This window comes from Chrysochloris asiatica, unplaced genomic scaffold, assembly GCF_000296735.1.
Source record: "Chrysochloris asiatica unplaced genomic scaffold, ChrAsi1.0 scaffold00105, whole genome shotgun sequence".
NCBI classification, from domain to species: Eukaryota; Metazoa; Chordata; class Mammalia; order Afrosoricida; family Chrysochloridae; genus Chrysochloris; species Chrysochloris asiatica.
In genome coordinates this window covers 3,156,073-3,182,067 of record NW_006408623.1, presented here as the reverse complement: position 1 = coordinate 3,182,067, position 25,995 = coordinate 3,156,073, and the positions used below count along the sequence as shown (strand labels likewise).

At 48.4% G+C, this 25,995-nt stretch overlaps 1 protein-coding gene across 1 annotated transcript; it reads left to right on the top strand.

Annotated features, from left to right (window-relative positions):
* The first annotated feature begins 1,635 nt into the window (after positions 1–1,635).
* On the top strand, positions 1,636–25,307 carry UROS (uroporphyrinogen III synthase). Its single transcript, XM_006867433.1, has 9 exons — positions 1,636–1,698; positions 1,838–1,921; positions 3,310–3,406; positions 4,865–4,939; positions 16,274–16,348; positions 21,546–21,626; positions 22,213–22,298; positions 22,919–23,017; positions 25,170–25,307. The coding sequence occupies exons 1-9, from the start codon at positions 1,636–1,638 to the stop codon at positions 25,305–25,307; spliced, it is 798 nt and encodes a 265-aa protein (XP_006867495.1).
* The last annotated feature ends 688 nt before the right edge of the window (positions 25,308–25,995 follow it).

Here is a 25,995-nt window from a genome sequence, read left to right as displayed (position 1 = left end):
AAAGATGAGGCGTTCTGCTCCCGTAAAGATTTACAGCCTCGGAAACCCTGTACAGGGTCGCTATGGGTCGGATCCGACTCGATGGCACTTAACAACAACAACAACATATATATATATACATATATATATATATCTGTGCGTGTGTTGTTATTAACCACCAACCTTGCGGTTCAAACTAGCCTTACGGTGAAGTGAATGCGTGTGTGAATAAATAAAATATATTTATATGTGGAGCCCTGGTGTGGTGCTGTGGGTTAATGCGCTGGACTGCAAGGTCAGTTTGAATCACAAAGTTGGCGGTTCAAGGTCACCAACCGCTCTTCAGAAAGCTTATACAGGGTCATTGCGAGTCAGAGTGACTTGACAGTAATCAACAACACAAGTATGTGTGTGTGTGTGTGTGTGTGTGTGTGTGTGTGTGTGTATACAGAGAGACAGAAAGACAGACAGAGTTCTGGGGTGGTGCTCTGAGTTAATGTGATGATGGACTGCAAAGTCGGTTTGAACTGCAAGGTCGGAGGTTCAAACGGCACTTAACAAGTTAAATATATATGTAGAGAGAGAAAGTGTGTCCTGGTGTGGCGCTGTAGGATAAAGCACTGGACCGCACTGTCGGTGTGAACCACAAGGTCGGCAGTTCAAACTCACCAACTGCTCCTTGGAAACCCTATACAGGGTAGTTAATGAGTTGAAACTGTGATATCCATACATGAGCAGACTTTAAGAAGTTCTTGGGAAAATGGAATTGAAAGACAATGCAATTTTTCCATAAGCTTTTTGAAGCCCCCTCATATTTCCTATAAGATTTTCTGTAGTTATGATTTTGATATAATTCTGAATCCTGCTTGGTTTTCACATCACATGATTGTGTAATCCTGTCTCCATGTAATTAAGTTGGCTTGTAAGTGTTTTAATGATGTCATAGCTGCTCTATGGTGTATGTAACCATCCATCCCCTGCCGGAGGTTTCTGTCGTCTCCAGTTATGTGCAGTTACAGACAAGGCCACGGTGAGTCTCCGCGTTCTGATCTTCTCACACATTTGAACCTGGCCTTGGCAGTCATGCTTAGAAGTGAGATCACAGGGAGGTAGAGACCGGACGAGAAGAAGCATTGATACGTGCTGACCAATGGTTCTCCCGATTGTTAGAAGACTCGGGGGAGGTCACCTCATGACCTTTGACAGTACTTACAAAGCTGCCTTTGAGAAGAGCAGTCAGTACCATGGGTTCAGACAGACTTGATGGCCTCCTTAGTGTATTTCTCTTCAAGTGGAAATCGCGGTTCATTTCTCTGCTGGCAGTACAAGGGAGGCATTTCTCTACTTGCTATAGATACAGCCCAGGACTTGTGTCACGTCCCCATTAAGATCATCAGTGTGTCTGGCGTTGGCTGTAGCTGATGGGCCTCATCTACCTTGCCGAGTGATATCACGTCCCACCATGTTTGCTCTGGGCCTTATCAGCGACTAGAGGTGGACAAGCCCAGGAATGCTAAGTCATTGTGTGCCAGGCATCGTTCCCAGGCAGCATTTGACTACCCACTCCTGAGTACTGCTGTCCTGAGCAGAGACTTGATTCTAATTAAGCCCCACTTCCCCTCTCTGTCACAGACCCAGTGACGACTGCCAGCTGTAATGAAGGTCCTTCTGCTCAAAGACCCTAAAGAAGACAGCTGTGGCCAGGACCCGTATATCAGAGTAAGTGCCCTGTGACTTGGGGGCCGTGACACCCGAGCAGAACTGCCGGCCACAGCTCAGAGGGATGTCACAGAATGAGCTGTGAGTGCAGTCCTCGGCCCCTGGCTAACCCAGACCCATGTGTGCTCTTCTTGTGCAGGAATTAGGCTTGTGTGGACTGGAAGCCGCTCTGATCCCTGTTTTATCCTTTGAGTTTTTGTCTCTCTCAAGCTTCTCTGAGAAGGTAAAGCCCGTCGCTTGGCATATGTTCAGGTTTGATTTTCCTAGAATCTTTGCCCAACCCCAACAGGGGGACCTGTTTTATACCCCTCATTTTATCACCAAACTGGAAAATGGGGGAGGTGCAGCCTCACTCAGCTTCCGGAGGCTGCTGCTGTCGGGAGTCCTATAGGGGGGAAGACAGGGAGATGCAGACCCCCTCACACTGCTCCCAGAAGTTCCCCCACTTGTTGTCACTCATCCTTGTTAGACCCCACCCCCATCCCTGATAGGCTTCCCATTTTAGAGATGAACTCATTTGAGACCCAGGCTGACAACTTTGCCTCTAGCAAGTAAGAGGCAGGGTTGGGACTCGAACCCGGGATTTCAGTTCTACCACCAGATGGAGGCTGACAGACTTTGCAGGAACCATACCCAGTGCCCTAGGAGAGCCGCAGTGGCTGGCAGCCTGAAACAGCATGCTACCAGCCAGCACTGCCTTCAGGGCACCTCCGTGGGCTCCTTCCAGACAAGGTCCACAGGCCTGGAGTGGTTTCCTGAGATGGGGGTGCCCAGCCCTGCCCACTCTGTTAGCCATGGCCTCTGTCAGCAGCAGGGGTTCATCCTGGGCTCTGCCACCCTCCTTATGAGGACGTTCTGTGGGGACTGACTATGGGACCACTCATTCAGTGGTCTGCCCCATAAATGTTGAGTGGGAAGCTGTGTTGTTACCCTCTCAGGCAAAGACCCCAGGTCTGTCTCTGTCACAAGCTCCATCCCACTTCACTGTCTTCCTCCATGTGGTGGTGATGGTGTGCAGTGGAGTCGGTCCTGACTCATAACCACCCTGCATAGGGTCTCCAATCTTTCTCCTGTGGAATAGCTGGTAGCTTCAAACTGCTGACCCTGAGGTTAGCAGATAGACTCATAAGCACTATGCTACCAGAGCTCCTTATCCGCTTACATTGTTGTTGTTGTTGTTAAGAGCCGTTGCATTGATTCCAACCCATAGCGACCCTGTATAGGGTTTCCAAGAAACATCTGGTGGGCTTGAACCACTGACCTTGCAGGTCAAATGACTTTGCAGTCTAACGCATTAGTCCACAGTGCCACACCAGGACTCCTATCCACTTACGCAGGCACCTGTAAAGGGGAAAAAAAGAGCTCAGGATTTGGAGTCATTTCTAGGTCCTGGGGAGCCCTGGTATAGCGCTGTAGGATAAGCACTGGCCAACAAGGTCGGTTTGAACCGCAAGGTCAGCGGTTCAAACTTACCCGCCACTCCTTGGAAACCCTCCACACAGGGTCGTTAAGAGTCGGCACCAACTTGACATCACTTAACAACAACTTCTTCTGCTAAACATTTGCCTACTTGTTTTTGAGTTTTGCCTCGATTGCTCTTTTGGTTTACAGCTGTCTTGTCCTGAAGGGTATGGGGGACTCATTTTCACCAGTGCCCGAGCAGTGGAAGCCATGGAGATGTGTTTGGAGAAGGATAATAAAACTGAAGGTGAGGAAGGGTCTGCTTCTGACTCTACTGGACTCTTACTCCCTCCTTCCTGTCCCCCCCCCACCCCCGGGATATGACACTCCAGAGACATTGGCGCCTTGGGGCTGACAAACAGCAGGCCTTTTCAGCCCTGAAAGTGTGTAGATACCAAGTTGCTTTGTGTTTTGTGTCTTTGGAGGGAGCACACTAGGACTTTTCTTCTATAAAAAGTTTCCTAGTGTCCAGCACAAAATGTCAAGGCTACGTGCTGACCTCTGATGGGAGTGAGTGCTTCATGGAACCACCACACAGAAGACACACGTTGCTTCCTGAACTCCCAGGCAGACGTCTCTCACGCGATCTTACATGTTCACCTACCAGGAGTTCACATCCCCTTTTACAATAGACCAGGCCCCGGTCTTCTCTGAAAGTAGGATAAATGCCATGTTCTTTGAAGGGATGATGAAAAAATCCAACCATCTACTGAGTCCCGGTGTGGCACTGTAGGATAAGCTCTGGACCGCTAACCACTAGGTCAGCAGTTCAAACTCACTAGCTGCTCCTCAGAAATCCTGTACATGGTCACTGGGAGTCAGAACCGATGCAACGGCAACTTCACAGCAACAAGAACAACACGGGGGGTGGTCAGTGCCTTGAGAGGCCCTTTATGACACGGTCATTTCTCTGACCTTCAGCCTGCCTCCCTCCTTCACCAAGCAGTGTGAACACAGTATGTCCCTTGAACAGGGCCCAGGACTTCACACTTAGTCTGAATGAACAGCTGTGTAACTGGTATTATTGGGCTGCTAACCTCAAGGTCTCTGGTAGCGTAGTGGTTACAAATTGGACTGCTAACCTCAAGGTCAGCAGTTCGAAACTACCAGTTGTTCCTCAGGAGAAACATGAGATTTCTGCTCCTGTAAGATAACAGCCTCGGAAATCCTGTATAGGGTCAGTATGACTCGGAACCGACTCACCGCACATAACAACAATACCACCCCAACTCTAATAGATCTGTGAGACCTCTCATCTGAGCCTGCAATTTGTGGACATTCTTACGATTTATTTCCCAAATAAAGTCAGTTATATTGCTTTGCTTTATTAGACATTCCATTTGCTTTTTATTTTTTTAATGTTCAGTGACTTTTCTTCAAGAGTCTAGTTTTGTTTTCTTTTAATGTCACTATGCAAATTCCTTCTAAAAGCTACGTTTGTTTGCTGGTATACATTGAAAATCTGAGGAATGCCAGTTGTGGAAACCCGTTCATATTTCAAGCAAAGCAGATGGAAACATCTACCAAGGGGATTTTTTGCTTACAAAGCATATATAACTTTGAGATGTTAGTCTTTGCTTTATGTTTGGTTGTTAATCTTTTGCTTATTTGCAAATTTCTTAAGGTTAACAGGCAACCTTGGGCAGCGTCCAAATGGCGACTTTGGTATTTGCAACTCACGTATGTAGGATTCCTTGTTTTTCAGCTTGGGAAAAATCTCTGAAAGGAAAATGGAATGCCAAGCCAGTGTATGTGGTTGGACAAGCTACTGCTTCTCTAGGTAAGCAATTAAATTTTCAAAAAATGATTTAGCCTTGTTTGTTTGAAAAATAAAATTTGCACATTTAAAGATAGGATAGCCTTGCTTGCTGAAAGTGAAGAGGACTTGAAACATTTACTGATGAAGATCAAAGAGCACAGCCACTAGTATGGATTGCATATCAATATAAAGAAAACAAAAATCCTCACCACTGGACCAATAAACAACATTCTTATCAATGGAGAAAAGATTGAAGTTGTCAAGGACTTCATACTTCTTGGATTAACTATCAACACTCATGGAAGCAGCAGTCAAGAAATCTGACGATGTGCATTGCATTAGGCAAATCTGCACAAAACCTTTTTAAAGTGTTGAAGAGCAAAGATGTCAGCTTGAGGACTAAGGTGCGCCTGACCCAAGCCATGGTATTTTCAGTCACCTCATATGCATGCGAAAGCTGGACAGTGAATAAGGAAGACTGCAGAAGAATTGATGCTTTTGAGTTACGGTGTTGGAGAATATCAAAAGTACCATGGGCTGCCAAAAGAACCAACAGATCTTGTTGGAAAAAGTGCAGCCAGAGTGCTCCTTGGAGGCCAAGATGGCCAAACTTCTCTCATACTTCGGACATATTGTCAGGAGGGACCAGTCACTGGAGAAGGAAATCATGTTTGGTAAGGTGGAGGGTCAGAGAAAAAGAGAAGACCCCCAGCGAGGTGGATTGGGAGAGTGGCAGCATCAATGGGCTCAAGTGTGGCAACAACTGTGAGGTTGGCCCAGGATCAGGCAGTGTTTCCTTCTGTTGTGCATACGGTCGCTATGAGTTGGTTCTGAATCGATGGCACCTAACAACAACAAGTTCTATTGGAGCCCTTGGGTGGCACTGCAGGTTAATGCACTGGACTGCAAAGTCAGTTTGAACCATGAGGCCAGAAGTTCAAACTCGGCCAGCTGCTCCTTGGAAACTCTATACAGGGTCGCTATGGGTTGGAACCAACTCAGTGGCACTTAGCAACAACAACAACAACAGCAACAGTCGTGTGGTGCTGTAGGATAGGCCCTGGATTATTAGACACAAGGTCAATGGTTCAAACACACCAGCCTTTTCTCGGAAGCCCTATACAGGATCATTACGAGGCAGAACTGACTTGATGGTACATACGAACTCACTGCTGATTAGGATGAAGTACATATATTCAAATATTGCAAATTGGCTTAAAAACTGGGCTGAACTCTTGTAAGAAACCCTTGATCAACATGTCTCCTGAAGCTCTTTTGGAGTGTTTGCTCATTGGCCCACTCATCCGTGTGGTCCTGGTGGTCTTTCCAAAAGCACTAATCCCAGGTGGGAGAGAGAGGCTGTGTATGGTAATATATGCCATAGCATTACTTGTAATCATGGAAACCAGAAGCCTCTTCTAAATGTCTAAGATTAGGGGAAGACACCGGAGTGTCTTCCACAAATCTACCACCGCTGAGTCCATTCCGACTCATAACTACCCTAGAGGGCAAAGTAGAACTGCCCTGGGGGTTTTCAGAGGCTGTAATTCTATGAAAGCATACAGTTTCATCTTTCTCCCAAGGAGTTGGTGGGTTTGAACCTCCGACCTTTTGGTTGGCAGCCATGAGTTTAACCCCTGTGCTACCAGGGCTCCAGCTTCCCCCACAAGGATCCCTCGGCCCCATCTAGTGATCTCCAGGCTGAATTGTTCAAGAAGAGAAGAGAAACAGGAAAAGATTACATGGTTTTGTATGCTTTTGAAGAGTTTTTTATAGCATAAGAAAATCTCATATGAAACAAAGAATATATAGATCTATGGTACAATTTCAATTCAGTTAAAAAATGTTAAGTACCTGAGTTCTACCAAACATTCAGGGAAGAGCTGTCACCAATTCTACTCAAATTATTCCAGAAGACCCCCTTCCAAGACTAAGACTCAATGGGAATACACGCTCTGATTGGTGACCACATTCGTCACCAATAAGGGGAAGTGAGGGGAAAACAGCAATGAAGCTGCGAGCTAAGCCCTACAATACTCAATAGACTCCTTTGAACCCAGGTGGAGACCTGGTTGGCCAGCAGTGTGGCAAGACCTGGGGACTCTTCAGCCCAGAGTCAGTGACATAGCCATAGAGGACTAGAGTGGAGAGTGAACTGTCCAGCTGATAAGAAGAGAGGGCATATGCACAAGAACACCCATACCTGTAGATAATACCCACTTGTCCTGGTTTCAATGACGGGATGATCAGAGCTCAACTAGTAGAAAAAAGAAGAGGAAAAAATTGTAATCTGATACAATTTGATGAATTTGACCTACACCTATGGATGCAGTAGCTCAAAAGAGGGAATAAATCTTTACAGCAAGGATCATTCCCACCCCCTCCATACACAGAGTAAACAGGGATGAGCAACTTGGACATTGGCTACCCAAAGTGGGGGCGCTGCAAAGGCAAGAAGTGACTGGCTTACAAGCTTTCAAGAGGGAACCTAGATCCAGAGGGCATGGAGCAAGGTAGAATCTCCACTGAGTAGTATCCGATCTGTCTAGGCAGGGCTGAAGAAAGGAAATGTGGATACTTGTGATACAGCAGTGAATAATTGTTATCAGGACTGATTGTGTAGGTTGGAAATGTAAAGGTAGATGTTTTGTAGCAAAAGGAGGGGAGTGATTAACTTTGCAGTCTAAGAGCGGAGGTCCCTAGGACCATCAAGAGAGAAGAGCGGAGAGCGGGACCCTACCCAGAGAACAGTGATGCCAGAAATGGAGGCAGAGACGATGATGTGGAGAGATGGAGCAGCTGGGGACCTTAGATCCAGGGAGGGAGAGGGGCTGTGTGCTGATGACCGGGGGTCAGGCTTGCTTGGTATATATACCTTTTGGTTGGTTGATAATACATGGAGGGGATTGTAACCATAGCAGTGAAATGATATATGATAGGATGAATGTAAAGTTAATGTTCTCCCATGTAAACGATCACATTAAAAATAATAATAATTATGTTAAGTACCTTAGAGCCAGCTCTGACTCATAGCAACCCTTTTAGGATTTCCAAGGAGCGAAAGGTGGGATTGAACCACCGACTTTGTTGTTAGTAATCTCATGCTGATCCTACAGTGCGACACCAGGATGCCACAATTTAAAAATGGTGGTGGATGTGTGCCAACAAGGCAGTTCTGACTCATAGTGACCCTGTATAGGTTTCCAAGGTTGAAAATCTTTCCAGGAGCAGAAAACCTCTTCTTTCTCCCGTGAAGCTACTAATAGATTTGAACTACTGACCTTGTGGTTAGCAGCCCAGCCTGTAATCCACTACACTAGCAGGGCTCCTTCAATTTAAAACCAGAAGCACTGAAATAGTGAGACCTCCCCCCCACCTACTGTCTCCAACCTCCACCCAAAAAAAAAGCATCAAAGGAAAATCACCAAATAGTAAAGATAAATCTCTCCTTCAGGTGATGCTAATTATCAAACAAAACATTCCCAAACCCACTGCCATTGAGTCGATTGTGACTCAGAGGGACCCTGTGTAGGTGAAATCTTTCCAGGAGCAAGCAGCCTCCCTGTTCTCCCTCAGAGCAGCTGGTGAACTTGAACAACCAGCCTCAAGGTTAGCAACACATCACTTAAGCCACTGCGCCAGCAGGGCTCCTTCAGACTATTTCTGGGTTGTTCTTGTGGTTGTTGTTGTTGTCAGGTGCCATCGGTACCGACCCCTAGCGACTTTATGCACAGCACAATGAAACACTGCCTGATCCTGGGCCAACCTCACTACTGTTGCCATGCTTGAGCCCATCGATGCTGCCACTTGGCCAGTCCATCTCGTTGGGGGGTCTTCCTCTTTTTCTCTGACCCTCCACCTTACCAAACATGATATCCTTCTCCAGAGATTGGTCCCTCCTGACAATATGTCTGAAGTATGAGAGACAAAGTTTGGCCATCTTGGCTTCTAAGGAGCACTCTGGCTGCACTTCCAAAACGGATCTGTTGGTTCTTTTGGCAGTTCCTGGCACTTTCAATATTTTCCTCCAACACCATAACTCAATAGCATCAATTCTTACATCAAATCTTCCTTATTCACTGTCTCGTTTTCACATGCATATGAGGTAATTGAAAATACCATGGCTTGGGTCAGGCGCCCCTTAGTCCTCATGCTGACATCTTTGCTCTTCAACACTTTAAAAAGGTCTTGTGCAGCAGGTTTGCCTAATGCAATAAATACATCATTTGATTTCTTGATTACTGCTTCCGTGAGTGTTAATAGTTGATCCAAGAAGAATGACGTCCTTGACAACTTCAATCTTTTCTCTGTTGATAGGAATGTTGTTTATTGGTCCAGTGGTGAGGATTTTTGTTTTCTTTACATTGAGGTGTAATCCATACAGTAAATGTTTTAAGTCCTCTTCACTTTCAGTAAGCAAGGTTTTATCATTGCTGGGTAGTTTTAATAATTCTCTTATAATACTTAATACATTTTCCCATGACTTTGAATGTATATATTCTTTTTTTTTTTTTTTTTTTTAATATGGAACGCTTCACGAATTTGCGTGTCATCCTTGCGCAGGGGCCATGCTAATCTTCTGTGTATCGTTCCAATTTTAGTATATGTGCTGCAGAAGCGAGCACTGTATATATTCTTTGGAAAGTCCAAAATTGAAACAGTGAATCACTGAAAATTGGTATGAAAACAGTTTAAGTCCTTCAAACAATTCTTAGCCACCACAAATCAATCCAATGTAAAACTTTCTTTCTAAACAGTTTAATTTGTTCAAATGAGTTTAAGAATATTGGGCAAAGGCTCAGTATGAGTGAAGCTAGTTTCAAGATAAAAAGCACATTTTCCAGGGACGAAAACCAGGCTGGAGATGAACCCAGCTGGAAGTTGCTAGCAAGTTACCAGAGGAGCAGATCTCTGTGTGCTGCTCAGCCTGGCAGAGGTGTGTTACCATGGAAACCACATCTTCTCCCCAGCATCCCCCCAGAATGAAGTGATGAATTTGCTTGTACTTTTCTTTGACTACTTCTGCTTTCTAAATGAGAAGAGGAAATAAAGTAGATTTACATCCTCGTGTTTGGGGAGTGTGGTGGGGCCTCTGTAGGATAAATGCTGCACTGTGAACCTCAAGAGTCTGTAGTTTGATTCCGGCAGCTTCTCCGCAGGAGAAAGGTGAGGCACTGTGCTCCCACGAAGATTTACAGTCTCAGAAACTCTGCACACGGTCACTGAGTGGGGACTGACTCAATGGCACTTAACAGCCACAACTATGCATTTATTGAAAATATGTGGTAGGGTTGTGAATTTTTCTGTTTTGATGTTATACCTTCGCACATTAGCTAATGACCAGACACTTTGTGCTGCTGTAAGACCTTCAGTTTGACTCCAGCGGTGTCTGTGTGTATATTGCTCTCCCTGTTCTGTAAGATGAGTACAAAGTACACAAAGGAGGGGGTCGGGAGAGACATCTGATGAGAAATCTGCCGCTGAGATGGGGAGCAGATGGCCGTAAGCTGGCCCTGTCCACTCACTTGTGAAGGCCAAGACCTGCCCTAACTGCTGCAGACTTCTCCTCAGGCGGAAGATGATAAAAGCCCTTATCATCAAGGATTTTGTAAATACTTTTAAAACTTTCTATTTGTAATTTGGAGTCCTGGTTTGATGCTGTAGAATAAAGCACTGGACCACAAGGCCAGTGGTTCAAACTCACCAGCTGCTCCTTGGAAACCCTATACAGGGTTTCCATGAGTTGGAACCGACTCGATGGCACTTAACAACAACAACAATTTGGAATTTTAAATGAAGCTTTGGTTTTTCTTTACCTTTTTGTTTAAACTTTTTATTGTGATTTGGGTGAAACTTCACAGAGCAGACAGTTTTCTATTCAACAACTCCCACACACTTCGCTTCATGACACAGACTGTATCCTCAGTCAGTGTAACAGCCTTCTCCCTGTTCTTCCTCCTGGGCCCCCACTCCCATTCACCCTGCCTCCCTGTCTTGGCTGCCTTCTGAGCTCCATCCCTGAGCAAACGCTGCCCGTCGTTATATTGTTTTAAACCACACCCCAGCCTAGTGTGGACACCCTCCTCTGTAGTTGGTCTTTTCAGATCTGCCTTTCAGAGCAGAGGTCCCTCTAGTAGTCTCAGGGAGGAGACTGTCTGAACTCCCTGAGGTTTTGTCTGTCTGGCATTTCAGTAGCAGCCTGGCCATTTGGAGGAAGCTGGGTGCTGACCACTCGGAGGGGTCCAGGCACTGTGTGTCAGTCACCTTTGCTGTTTAACTGCAACCCTGACATTCTGGGGCCGGAACCAGTGCAGTTTCACGATCTCCCAGTTCTGTGGCTTGGAAATTTGGGGCTGGCTTCGTGGGTCCTTCTGCACAGGGTCTCTTGTGGGCTGTAGTATCTGCACCAGAGGCCTGGTGGGGGAATGTCTGAAAATACCCTTCTTAGCCCAGTCTCGTGGGCCCTCCACAGGACCGCCTCCCATTTGCCCAGTCATGTGGGCTCTCCACAGGACCGCCTCCCAGCACCGAAGCTGGCCTGCCTGGCAGCAAGGTAAATCTAGAGAGCCAAACCTGAGGGTTCTGCCTGGAGCTGAACTCAACCCTGTGGTTCAGTTTTAAGCCAAACAATAGACAGGTTTGTCAGGGGACAGTAACACTATTGAGGTACAGACACCTAAAATTAACCTACCATGTGAGATTAAAAGGGCAGCAAAAGATCAAAAAGGAAGGACAAAGTTCAGAAGGGCCAGGAAAGGAGGCGGAATGGAAATAAGAAACACAGGGAGGAAGTAGGAGAAGTGGGTTACACTGAGGGGTTTGTAACCAGTGAGGTGAAATACAGTGTGTATGAATTGTTGAATGTCACATCGATGATCTGCTCTGTCAAACGTCACTCAATTCATAATAAAAAGTAAAACACAAAAATCCTGGAGAGAGTACCCAAGACTCTTAGAGCCAGGCCCCACCACATCCGCCATGTTGTTTGATTGGATTGCATCAGTGGGTCCAGCCGGCCCTCTTTAGAAGCTGTCAGGACATGCTCTGGTCAGGGTGCCCCTGAACCCCTGTGACTAGGTCAGAAAAACGGAACATTGGAAGTCAACAGAGGCCAAGGTGGAAGGAGAAACCCAGAAAACTGGATCCATGGAGGCAGTCATTATTTGAGCCCCGTTAGTGTGAATACACTGTACATCAGACTAGTGTGGTGTCAGTGTGTGTATTAAACGCTGTTTGGAGAATTTGGAGCGTTGTTGTCAGTCTTTACTTGGGGAAGGCCCTTAAGATAGGCGGACTGTGTTCTGAGCGCTGTGTGTAGTGTGAGTCCTAGTGTTGGAACAGTCAGCCACAGAGAACTCTGGTCTGGCCCAGCTCATCCCCTCAGGGTCTGAGACCTCAGACTGAACGTTAACTGAGAGCTGGTCCAATGAGCAGGCTCCCTGAGGGACCAGGAAGCCAGCTCAGGAGACCGTTTGTCGCAGGGGTAATTTGAAACAAGGGCCTCATCGTCAACATAAAGTACATAGTCACTGATAGCCCTGACCCCACAGTTCAATTCAGGGAGCAGTTCGGGGTTCCCTGGCATTAGATCCTCTTCACCGGACTCAGGTGATCCAGACTGGCTGAATCTGCCACCTGAGCAGAGGACTTTGTTCCTCATACAGTTACCTACCACTCCTCTGTCAGTTTGTCACACTGTGGTGACTTGTGTGTTGCTGTGATGCTGGAAGCTATGTTACCAGTATTTTAAATACCAGCAGGGTCATCCAGGGGGGACAACTTTCAGTAGAGCTTCCAGACTAAAACAGACTAGGATTATGCACAGAAAACCTGATGAATAGCATTGGAACATTGTATGCTATAATGCCAGAAGATGAGCCCCTCAGCTTGGAAGGCACTCAGAATATGACTGCGGAAAAGCTGCCTCCTTAAAGTAGAGTTCACTGTAATGACGCAAGTGGAGTAAAGCTTTGGGGACATTCGTTTGCTGATGGGGTACAACTCAAAATTAAAAGAAACAACTGCAAACATCTATTAATAATTAGAACGTGGAATGTATGAAGTAGGAATCTAGCATAATTGGAAGTAATCAACAATGAAGTAAAATGCATACCGGTGATACCCTAGGCATTAGTGAGCTGAAATGGACTGGTGTTAGACATTTAGAATCAGACAGTCATATGCTTTACTTTGCTGAAAATGACAAATTGAAAAGGAACAGCATAACATTCATCATTACAAAGGGCAGTTCAAGATCTGTCTTGAAGTACATACATCACTGTCTGTGGTAGGATAATATCCACACACCTACAAGGAAGACCAGTTAATACCACTATTATTTATGTATCACCTCTAAAGCCAAAGATGAAGCAATTGAAGAATTCTACCCATCTCTTCAGTCTGAAATTGATCAAACATGTAATCAATATTCATTGATAATTATTGGTGATTGGAAAGTTTGAAGTAAAGAGGAAGGATCAGTAGTTGGAAAATATGATTTTGGTGATAGAAATGATACTGGAGATCACATGATAGAATTTTGCAAGACAAGTCAATGACATTGCAAATACCTATTTTCAATAACATAAAAGGTGACAATACACATGGACCTCACCAGGTGGAAGACACAGGAATCAAACTGACTACATCTGTGGAAAGAGATGATGGACAAGTTCCATATCATCAGCCCAAACAAGGCCAAGAGCCGACTGTGGCACAGACCATCAATTGCTCATAGGCAAATTCAGGCTGAAGTTGAAGAAAATTAAAACGGGTCTGTAAGAGCCTAAATATGACCTTTGAGTAAATCCACCTGAATTTAGGGATCATCTTTAGAACAGCTTTGATACATTAGATGCTAATGATCGAAGACCAGAGGAGTCATGGACTGAAATAAAACATACAGAAGGAAAGCGGAAAGTTGTTAAAATCACAAGACGGAAAAGACCAAAATGAATGTCACACAAGACTCTGAAACTTGCTCTTAAATGTAGAGGAGCTAAAGTGATTAAAAGAAATGAAGTAAAAGTTGTGAACAGAAAATTTCAAAGGGCCGCTCAAGAAGACAAAAGCAAGTATGATAATGAAATGTGCAAACACCTTTAGCTAGAAAATCAAAAGAAAAGACCACACTCAACATTTCTCAAGCTGAGAGAACTGAGGAAAAAGTCAAGCCCCAGTTGCAATATTGAAGGGTTCCGCGGGAGACAGATTGAGACTGCTCTCTGTGCACTTGAGTCGGTTCCAGCTCACAGCAGCTCTGCATGAGAGTTCCAAGGTTGGAAATCTTCACAGGAGTAGAAAGCCTCATCTTTCTCCCATAGAGCAGCTAGTGGATTCGAACTCTTGACCTTGCAACCTGCAGCCCAACACATAACCCACTATGCTACCAGAGAGCCTTATTAAAAGATGCAGGCAGAATCAAAAGAAGATGGAACGAGGAACGCACAGAGTCACTTTACCAAAAAGAATTGATATTCAGCCGTTTCAACAGGTAGTGTATGATCTAGAACCAATGGTATTGAAGGAAGAAGTCCAAGGTGCACTAAAGGGATTGGTGAAAAAGAAGTCTCTCCAGGACTTGGTAGAATAAACATTGAAATGTTTCAACAAATTGATGCAGCGCTGGAAGTGCTCACTGAAGTATAAACCAAGAAATTTGGAAGATGGTTAGCACCTGGTCAACCGATTACAAGAGCTCCGTATTTGTGCCCATTCCAAATAAAGGCGCCCTGACAGCATGTGAAACAACCCAGCAACACCATTAATATCACATTTAAGTAAAACTTTGCTGAAGACAATTCAAAACCAGTTGCAGCAGTCCATCAACAAGAAACTGCCAGAAATTTAAACCTGTTTCAGGAAAAGACCTATAACAAAGGTTGATATCATTGCTGACATCATATGGATCTTGGCTGAAATCAGAGACTATCAGAAAGACAGTTGCTTTTGCCATATTGATAATGTAAAGGCATTGCACTGTGTGGATCATAACAAACTATGGATAACCTTGTGAAGAATGGGTATTCCAGAACGTATAATTATGCTTACGAGGAACTTGTACATAACCAAGAGGCAGTTGTTTATACAGAACACGGGGACGGATACTGAAAGGTTTAAAACCAGGAAAGGTGTGTGCCAGGATTGTATTCTTTCATCATATTTATTCAATCTGTATGCTGAGCACATCATCCAAGAAGTGGCTTCTCTGAAGAGAAACTTGGCATCGGGATTTGGAGGACGAGCATTAACCTGTGTCATGCAGAGGACGCAGCCTTGCTTGCTGGAAGCAAAAAGGACTTGAAGTACTGGTGAAGATGAAAAACTACAGCCTTCAGTATGGATTGCACCTCCGGGTAGAAAATGGAAATCCTCACTACTGGACCAATAAATAACATCTTGATAAATGGGAGAAAGATGAGGCTGTTTGCTCTTGTAACGATGTAGTCTCGGAAACCCTATATAGTGTTGCTGAGTCTCATACTTCAGACATGTTATCAGGAGGGAGCAGTCAGTCCCTGGAGAAGGACTTGGTGACGTGAAGGGGCAGTGAAAAGAGAGGAAGATGCCTGTCCCCCCACCCCCACCCCCACCCCAACGAGATGGACCGACAGTGGCAGAAACAGTTTGGACCAACGGGCCCAAACTTAACCAGAGTGAAGCTGCAGGACTAGACAGGGCTGTGTTCTGTGGGAACTGACTCTCAACAGCACTAACAGCCCTGGGACCAGGTGACCCACCTGGCTGGCTCTGCGGTCTGAGCAGAGGACTTTGTTCTGCACACAGTTGACAGCTGTGTGTTTAACAACCCTGGCACTTCATCTTCCTGGACCAGCAGGGATCCACTCCTCAGGAAATGCAGCGAGCCGGGAGCCATCTGCACCTCACTGAGCTCCTTAAGGGCCACCTCACAGAAGGACGTGTGAGTCCCTGTTGTCCTGTTCCATCAGGCCTCCTCTCCTTTTCTCCAGTGTGGCCGCGTCAGCTCACGATGCCCATTTGGTTGTGGTCTCACCTCCCTAACAGTGGGGGCTTTATCCTGTAGGCCCTGGGGGAGAGGGTGCCACAGCTCAGGAAGGGGAAAGAGGGAGCGTGTTCTAGATCTCTCGACACTGGTCCTCAGGAGAGGTCCCTGTGTGACTTATATCTGCATGAGAACAGGAAACTTTACATCATGATGTGACACTGTGGGGCCTTCAGTCAATGACATGGAACAAAATGTGTGTGAACTAGTGAATGTCAAAGTGATCATCTGCTCAGCCCTCACCCAACTCACTATAAATAGTTGAAAACAACATGCAAGCCAAAGGTCTTTGCAAACCGTGTAAAGAAATACGTTTCTTTTGTATTTTCCAGTGAGGAAAATTGGCCTGGATACAGAAGGAGAAAAATGTGGAAATGCAGAAAAGCTTGCAGAATTTATTTGTTCCAGTAAGTAGAAAAGATCACCCAAGTGAAGCCCCGTGATTTCTGTGTGTGGAGCTCAGAGCCCTAGGCTAGGGGGATGCACGGTTCTACTGGCCACACACTTCCATTGTACTGACCCCCCTGCAGTGTGTAGACCACCCCTAACCACAGCCTGCCTGATTGTGTGGAAAGGAGGCTGCTGGTGTCTTGGGCTCTGCATTGGACAGAACCTCGAGGTCAATAATTCAAACCTCCCCCCGCCCTGCCCCCTTCTCTCAATGAAGCTGTCTGCTCTCCTTCAGCTCTAGGGTCTCAGAAACCGTACAGGGCAGTTCCACTCAGTCCTCTTGGGCCCATCTGTGTTTATGAGTCGGAACTTGGTGGCAGGGTGTGGTTTTGGTATTTGCATGGAATCCCCCGAGTGATAGAAACAGCTCACAGGTGTGGTTGCTAACTGGAAGTTTCAGAGGTGTGAGCCCACCACAGACACCTCAGAAGGAAGACCTAGTGACCTGCTTCTGAAAAATCAGCCCTCGAGGGGCCTGGGCGGCAGACGCACGTGGGTTGCTGTGAGTCGGGGTGACTGGACAGCAGTTTGGTTTTGTTTTTGTTCCATGTGGTTTACTTGTTTGAAGGTGCCTGTGGCACAAATGGTTTGTACTTGGCTGTTAACCAAAAGCCTGGCAGCTAAAATCCACCCCAAGATTCTGTGGAAGGAAGGCCCAATGATCTGCTTCCATAAAGACCCCAGCCAAGAAGACTCTGTGAAGTGGGTCTGCTCAGTAACACAGAATCGATTCGTGGGGACCCCACCTTCGGGATTAAACATTAGGTTTTCCAGAGAAAAATTCCTGATTATATGGTAGGAAGGAGTCCCAGTGTGGTGCTGTAGGATAAGCACTGGACTGCTAACCACAAGGTCGGTGGTTCAAACCCATCAGCTGCTCCTTGGAATCCATCTACAGGCTTACTATGAGTCAGAACCGACCCGATGGCATTTAACAGCATCAACAGCGTAGTAGGAATCAACAGCGTAGTAGGAAGACAGCGCCATAACTGAATAGCCTGTGTTTGCAATTGACGGATCCGTTCTGGACCATTCCTCGTGAAGAGGTCCAGGTTACAGTAGACGGATCCGTTCTGCACCATTCTTCCTGGTGAGGTCCAGCTTACAGTAGATGGATCCATTCTGAACTATTCCTCACAGTGAGGTCCAGCTTACACTAGATGGATCCATTCTGAACTATTCCTCACAGTGAGGTCCAGCTTACACTAGATGGATCTTTTCTGCACCATTGTTCCTGGTGAGCTCTAGAGCCATCAAGGGAACATCCCTTCTCTGCAGACACAGGAAAGAGACACTCACTGTCACCTCTAAGCAAGTTCTTTGAACTGATTCTAGATTTGACAGCAGAGAGTCACAGATCCTGCCCGTATCTCATCGGATGCCTGCGGATGCCTGCCGTTGTAACTTGCTCAGATTCATCACCAGCCTTGCTTTAGGCCCTCAGGAATCCCTGCTGACTGCTAACGAGGACCTTCCCCTGCTTCCTCTGAAGCACTGTTATCTCCTCCCTCCGTGAACTTGGAAGCTCAATTTCAAAAGCAAAGCATCTGCTTCTTTTGCTCATTGTCTACCATTCGATTCATCGTTCTTTTGCTTTAGTTGGTGTTCCGACTCAGCAACCCTGCGTAGGGTTTCCGAGGAACACTTGGTGGGTTTGAACCGCCGGCCTTTTGGTTTAAACGGGCCTTGCGGTCCAGTGCTTATCCGCCACACCACACCTGGGCTGTCTTCAGTGACCGCATTGCCTCTGATAACTCCGTGTTAGTCCCTGCCAGGGCCATTCCTCTAGAGGAAAAGTCATGAAAACTGAAGTGGGAAAAGGCAGAGGCCAACGCTAACTTTTTTTTTTAGTGAGAGAGGGAACTGATGGAGCTGCAGTTGATTTGAAATACCCTCCTGGGCCTGGAGCTGGGTTGCTGTGACCCTCAAGGCTTCCTACTGTCTCCCAGCCTGCTTCGGCTCTTCCCCATCTCTCCCCAGTCATCCTCATTATCCTAATTATCTATAATTAAGTGCCACTGCCTGAGCTCAGCTGGCTTCTCCCACTGCACGTGAGGGGGGTGAGATCTTTGCAGAACTGGACGTTTTTATTTCTGTAGACGTGTGAGTGGGTGGGCCCCTAAGACATTTGACAAAACTAGTCTTTTTATGTTAATGACCTGAAACGACCATCCAGCTAATGTGATCCCTCGTGTCGGTGTCGTAGTGCCCGGTAAATACGGGCTTCTCGAGCTTACTCACTCATCTGCAGTGAACAGCTCGCCATCTTCTTACCACATCCAAGAGTCTGCTTCCAGGTCTGGCTGGCCTTCTCTCCCCCAGCCCCATAGCCCCTTCCCACAGATTCAAAACCTTTGATCAAAGTTACAATCCCTGGCAGGATGAAGGACCCAGTCGGCAAGGTAATCACCAGCCAACTTGTGCTTACTCACGAATCTGTAGTAAACAGTTTCCTATGGTTTCACCTGGGTGAAACCCATGGTTTTCTTTACTGCAGGTTGTTCACTATAGATCCATAAGTAAGTATAAGTTAGCCTGTGCTTACCTTGTTGATTAGGTACTCTGCCCGTGCCTGTGATCATCACCAGCCTTCCTCCACGAGACAACCGTGGGCTGTGGACAGCCATTTGGTGTCAGGTTGGAGCCCCTGCCAGCTGAGTCCTCCCTCCTCTTATCTGGGACACCTGGGCACTGTCTGCAGTCAGCTGGTTTTAAACCTTTGCACTGACCTCCTGAGGTAGACACGGAGCTCTGGTATCGTAGTGGTTATGAGGTTGGGCTGCTAGCTTTAAGGTCAGCAGTTTGAAACAATCAGCTGTTCCCTAAGAGAAACATGAGGCTTTTTGCGCCCATAAAGGTGTACAGCCTTGGAAACTCTGCAAGGTCTCAGGGTTGGAACCGGAACCGAGTCCGCGGCACAGCCCTGAGGTGGACAGTACACCCTCAGGCATTCCGTGCACTTGCCCCATAAAGGAGTGGGGTACAAACACACCTCGCTTCATTGAACTTAGTTTTATTGCTTTTGCAGAGTGTTGTTTGCAAATGCGAGGTTTGTGGCAAGCTTGCGTCAAGCAAGTCTCTCAGTGTTATTTTCCAACAGCGTGTGCTTACTTCATGTCTCTGTCAAATGTTGGTCCTTCTCAAAATATTTCAATGTATGTCCTGGGAAACACAAGAAAACATGATGCGACTGGCTCATTGTAATATCACCTTTACTCTGGTGACCTGGAACCCACAGCAGCCTCGAGGTGTGTCTGTGTTTGCCTTGCCTCCTTGGATGGGAGAAGACCCCAGGAAGTCTACTTTGGACAGATCTCCCCTCTGTTGTGAAGGACATTTTGGACCAAAGTCTTGTTTACGGGGAACAACTTGATGTCAGTTCCAACTTCCGGAGACCCCGTGTGTGTGTGGGTCGGCGTACAGCTGGGCGTACAGGCTTGCCAACGGCTGACTTTTGCCAAGTTGGTCTCCCGGCTTTTCTTCCGAGGCACACCCCAGGGACTCCTGTATGTGGATTGTCGTTGTTGTGCCAGGGACCCAGTTCCGACTAACAGCGACCCTGCATAAGACTTCCGAGGCTGTTCATCTTCGTGGGAGCAGAAAGCCTCATCCTTCTCCCACGGAGGGGCTGGGGGTTTCAAACTGCCGGCCTTATGGTTCCAAGTCCAGTGCTTACCCTATACAGCCACTGTGCTCCCTGTGTGCTAACAGGGCGGAGCTTATCCATCTGTGGCCGCCAGGGTGTGGTAATAGAAGGTCCACCTCTGCCCTACGAGGACCACACAGTGTCAGGCCAGTGTGTGTGTGTGGGGGGTGTGTGAGGGGGCGTCAGAAGCAAAGCATGTGAGTGCTGTTACAGACACCTCAGATCAGAGGTGAGAGCCAGCGAGCAGCCCACCACCCCACGGACCTCAGGAGAGTGTGATAAGCCGGACAGCCTTCCCACAACTCCCTGCACAGCTGACTAGAAGGCGAGCTTGTTGAAAAGTTCCAGCTCTAGTCTTCCCGCTGCTTCCCACAGCTGCCCCAGAGCAGACGTCTGGGAAGGAGAAGGACAGCTAGAATCCTATACATACATACATACGTGAATACATGCATACACACACTCTCTCTCCTGAGGACCTGACCTGTGCTCTGAGAATATGTATCGAGAGCTGCCCCCTCCTGAAAGTGGTTCCTCATATGGGAAAAGAGAACCCCACGGCACCCTGCCATCTCCACTGAGAGTTTCCTGAAGGGAGCGCTTCAAATAAAATACTCCCCCTTGGATAGTTACTACATATTGGGAAACAAACTAGGGACACTCTCTCCCCTGTTTGGCACCTGTCCTGGGGAGACAGCTCAGCTGGCTCCGTTTCTTCCTTTGATTGCAGTCTCCAGAGACCGTGTGTGCAGAGAGTTTAGCATGTGGACTAACGCATAACGTCTATATGTGAACCACACACACATTAGAGTGTCTGGCTGATGAGGAGATGGATGGAGGGGATATATGAGGTGATTCAGTTGAAGTGCTTCGTTTCTACCCATGACTTCCGTGGGGTGCTGTTACAGTGCAGTGTTGAGATCCCGGCTGTCTTCAGTGTTCTGTAAACACCTCAAAACTGGAAACGAAGTCATCCCTCAGCCCAGGCACCGGGGGTCTGGGGGACCTTTAGAGAAGGAGTAGGCCTGGCACTTGTCCATGCTGAAGGCACCCATCTGCCCACCAGCTGCCCTGGCTGTGTCCCCTTGGACCTCATAAGCAAGTAGCACCCAGGGTCTTTAGTGGAGGGGGAGTGTTTGCTCCGGAGCTGACCCTGAGCCTGATCTAGCCACTGTGACCGCTGCCCGGGGGTAACTGAAGAAGCATGGTGCAGTGGTCTGCGTGCGAGGGTGCGGTGGCTGCCTGGACATGGGGGCGCGTGCCCGAGTGTGCACAGTGCCGTGGGGAGGCGTGCCTGGATGCAGCGACCCTCTTGTGAGTATGTGTGTGCCATTCTCCAGGCACCAACACCCACTCTGCCTCTCACATCCTTCAGCATAGCCCTAAGGCGGCCCAGTAGCCGTTCCCATTGTGCAGATACTGAGACTGAGGCCTGAGGGACCCAGGGCAGCTTCATCTCCCGGGATCTGCCTCTCCCCAGTAGCTTGTTCAGTGTGGTCCTGTGCTTACAGGGACCCCACCAGCGCTGCCGCTTCTGTTTCCCTGCGGGTCCCTCAAAGGCGAAACCCTACCAAGGATGCTGAAGAACCAAGGTAACTAGATACACTCACCCGTAGGTGGTGCCCCCTGCTGGCCGGTTAGGGATCTGCCTGAAGATTCCAGTGCCTCCCACTGAGGGTCTCCTCCCCTCTACCAGGAGGGTGGGTGGTGGTTGTGATCTGGGCAGTTAATGGGGTGGTGAAGTCCATTTGGTCTCTGTGGTTGGGCACTTTCCCATATGCGGTCTGCTCCCCTCCCTCCTGTCCACCCCACCCTCCCGGAGCCCTAAACTGCCCATTTTTGGGGCTGCCTAGGGGCTTAACCCAACAGAGACATAGCCTCTCACAGTTTGGGGGGCCTGGAGACCTCCCTCTGAAGGCTCTAACGTGGACCCTTCCTTTCGTCTTCCTGCTCCTGGTGTTGGCGCCAGCCCTTGGCTTATGGCTGCATCATTCCCAACTCTGTGTGTCCTCTCGTGGGGACCGCAGTACACCTCGTGTGAACTAATTCCGTCTGCACTGGCCCTGTGTCCAAGGTCACATTTGGGGCTCTTGGGTGGACAGGAGTGTACAATGTGGGCAGAAGCATCCCCATGTCCACAGGGCAGTGAGGTCTGTTCCCCACTTTGATTGTATCCAGGGGTCCCCATGGAGAGTATTGTGGTCTATCAGAAGGCCCCGCACCCAGAGATTCAGGGGAACCTGGAGAGCTACTTCTCCAAGCAGGTAGGGCCTGTGCTTGGGTGTCCTGGGGCATGTGGGAGGGTCTCAGTGTGGCTGCTCGGGTTTCTGCTGTGTGGCTTTGAGGGCTCCATGTCTGTCTGTGAAATGGGAATGTCCTGTCAGGCTGTGAGAGGATCCACAGAGATGGCTTAGCAGGCCTTTTACATGGCAGGTGTGTAGCCCGAGACTGTCCTGGGAAGTCACTATGGGTCAGAACCAACCCACAGCACTGAGCATTTGGGGTTTCTGTGACATACGGGGCTGGCCTTGTCAGAGGAGGGAAGCTGGGGAGGGGCCTGCAGTGTCCACCCAGGAGCCTGGACTGAATCTGGGGGGCTGTGAGCTCCTGTTTGAGTTGATGTCTTCAGCATTGCTCTCCGGCCTCTCCGTCCCAGGAACAGGCTTCTGAGTGGCTTGTCTGCATGGGAGGACTGGTTGAAGGGGCAGAGAGGCCCTCTGCTGCTCAGTCTGCTGTTTCTGGAAGGGTGGAGAGCTGGCACCTGTGTCCACAGGGCAGCATCTTCTCGCTTGGTCCTCTCACCTGCTTTCAGCCAGTTCTTTACGGAACCACTCCTATGGTAGCCCCCCCAGGCCTGTGACAAGGGGTGGTCACTTCCCTACAGGGCGTCCCTGCCAGCATCACGTTTTTCAGCCCCTCCGGTCTGACGTACAGCCTCAAACCCATCCAGGAATTATCCGGTGACAGCGTCAAGCAGATCAAGGTGAGGCCTTGGTCGTTTTCAGATCATCGTCTTTTAATCTTTACTAATTGTCCTAGGGTGGTGGTTGTTAAGTGCTGTTGAGTCGGCTCTGATCCATAGCAACCCTGTATATAGGGTTTCCAAGGAGTGGCTGGTGGGTTTGAACCACTAACTCTGTGGTTCAAACTGACCTAATGGTCCACTGCATTATCCTGTAGCGCCATGCCAGGTCCTAGGGTGTCCAGGTGAAATTAGCGCCCCCATTCCCACTCTGACCCTGATCTAGCAGACATCTTGGGAACAGCTTGTAGGATTGAAATGTGCGGGCCTCTCAGATCTGCAAGCCTGTGATAAAAGCCAGATGACGTCACTTACTGGCCGGTGCTCTTTGACGGCTGCTAAAGCTTTCTGAGCCTGTGTCCTCATTTGTAGCCTGAGGACAACTAGCCTTTTGTGCCCTCTGTAGACTGGTAGCACAGGGGTGCTGTGTTAGGATTCTAACCACAAAGTAAGCAGTTGGAATCTGTGGGAGAAAGATGAGGCTTTCTGTAGCCGTAAAGATTTACAGCCTCAGAGCCGCTCGACGGGGTCATTGTGAGCAAGACCAACTCCATGACACACAGGCACCGCCACTGCAGACTGTCGTGACACTATAGGATAAGCACTGGAGTACTAACTGAAATGTTGGTTGTTCAAAACCACCAGCCACTCCTTGGAAACCCTATACAGGGTCGGCACAACCATCAACAACAATAGATTTCACAGACATGTTTGTGCTGTATTTGTTTTTCTTTGTTGCGTTAGCATTTGTGCCTAGTCCAAGGGCACGTTTTTCCTAAGAGAACTTTGAGCTCTTCATTTAGGTCTGTAATCCCTTTGAGTTAATTTTGTGTATGGTGTGAGGTAGGGACCCACCTTTGTTCTTGCCTCACGGGGGTTTCATAAGGGGTAGTAGGGTGGAAGTGTGGGGGACCACAGGCCCTCGGGCCTCTGTGCTCCATTCTGACTTGCCCACAGGTGTTGAATCTTACTATGTCTGCTCTCCCCACATTATGGAGAGAGGGGGTTCAGGGGTTGCTGGGTGAGGACTTCTATTGTCAGGACACCCTCAAGCAGGTGTACCAGCTGCACTTTTTATCCTGAGCTGGGGGGTGGGGTGGGGAAGGAGCACCTTCTCTCACCAGAGCCGTGTGGTGGTACTCTCCCATAATCCTTAGGAACCCTGCCAGCCAAGGGGAAACTGAGACTGAAAGAGGTTCTGTGACTCATAATAGCAGCTAGAAAGTGATGGAGTCAGGATGAAAAGTCTCCTTCAGTCCAAGGCAAGGCTCTGGCTATGACTGTGAACCACTTGGGGCTGGTCAGAGGGTGGCATCGGGGCTGGGGTCATGCTCCAGGCTTTCTCACCTGAGGTGGGAAGAGGACGGACCACACCTGAGCCAGGTGGCTTCCACGTATCACTGTAGTTCACATTCATGGCAGCTTGGGAGCCTTCCTGTGCTGTGCACAAGCCCCTTTCAGACTATCTCCACCTGACCACAGCACAACACAGACCTCTGCAGCTAATGTTGGCCACGATGGCGGACACACTTGCAGCCCCTCATACCCCTACCCTCTAAGGCACAGTCTCCCTGTGAGCTGCGGGTTTCCTGATTTCCCTTAGGGTGATAAACTCCAAACCAGGCCAGCTGCTGTCCAGGTGCCTCCAACCCATGACACCCACGTGTGTGTCAGAGCAGAACTGAGCTACGAAGCGTTTTCAGAACAGATCTCCAGTCTGTCTTCAGAGACGCCTCTGGGTGGTACAAGGCCCCACCCTTCTGGAGGGCAGCAAGTACAGAGGGTATCTCTGTGCCACCCTAGGAGCCCCATTGCATTGTCGTAGAGTCAGTCCCAACGTACGGCACAGGGTCTTTCTGATGTTGCTTAATTTCCGTTTGTTGTTGTTGACAACGTACACAACTAAGCATGCACCACCAGTTCAGCAGCATCTCCATGAACACCTCGGTGACACTTATGACCTTCTCACCCTCCTTTTCGTCATTCCTTCCCCAGGAATGCACACTCCCTGCTCTGTTAGGTCCCTCTCAGTCTGTTAGACACAAATTGCCAGGACTTTGTGTGGGGTGAGTTCAAACCAGGTGCACTGAGGCCTCTTGTACTCTCCTTGCAGTTCGTAGCCATTGGCCCCACCACGGCTCAAGCGATGGCTACCCAGGGCCTGCCTGTGAGCTGCACCGCAGAGAGCCCCACACCAGGCGCGCTGGCCGAAGGCATCCGGAAGGTGCTCCAGACCCAGGGCTGCTGCTGAGCTGCTCCGCCCCCAGGGTGGAGGGAATCACGGGGCGGGGGGGTTCTCAGGGAGCCCAAGTCCAAGCCCCTCCTGTCCCCCCGTTTCCCCTACCCCCCCCCGCCCCCAGGGTCCAGAGCCAGGCGCAGATACCTAGGGTTGGCAGCAGGCCATGTGACATCCCATCCTGGAGGCTGTAACTCTCCAGGACCCTATAGGGCAGAGTGTAACTGCCCCCTAGTGCTTCCCAGACTAAATCTTTACCCTAGCACACAGCCTCATCATTTTCCCATTGAGCTGCTGGTGGGTTTGAACTGCTGGCCTTTTTGGTAACTGCAGACCCCAATAAACCAGTTAAGTGTGCCCACAAGGGAAGTTGTGCATTGCTTTCATTTTGTTGTTGGAAGCCAACGTGTTCAAGTCAGAAAGGTGACGTAGCTAGTGTGACAATGCTGCACGAGCCCTGAGCATTCTGCACGAAGACCCCGACACTGACCGTTCTGCACGAAGACCCTGATCCACCTGCTTGGAGAGCCGGAGACTATTACAATTTCTCTAAAAATAAATGCAAATAAAGAGCTGAGCAGCTCTCCTCCAGTCTTCAGGGGAGGCTGTGTTTGTGGGGGAGGGGGGTGTTTCCCTGGAAGGGCTACTTCTGCACTGGGCACCCTGAACACTCACTCACCTGCACCTCCACACTCTTGCCCCC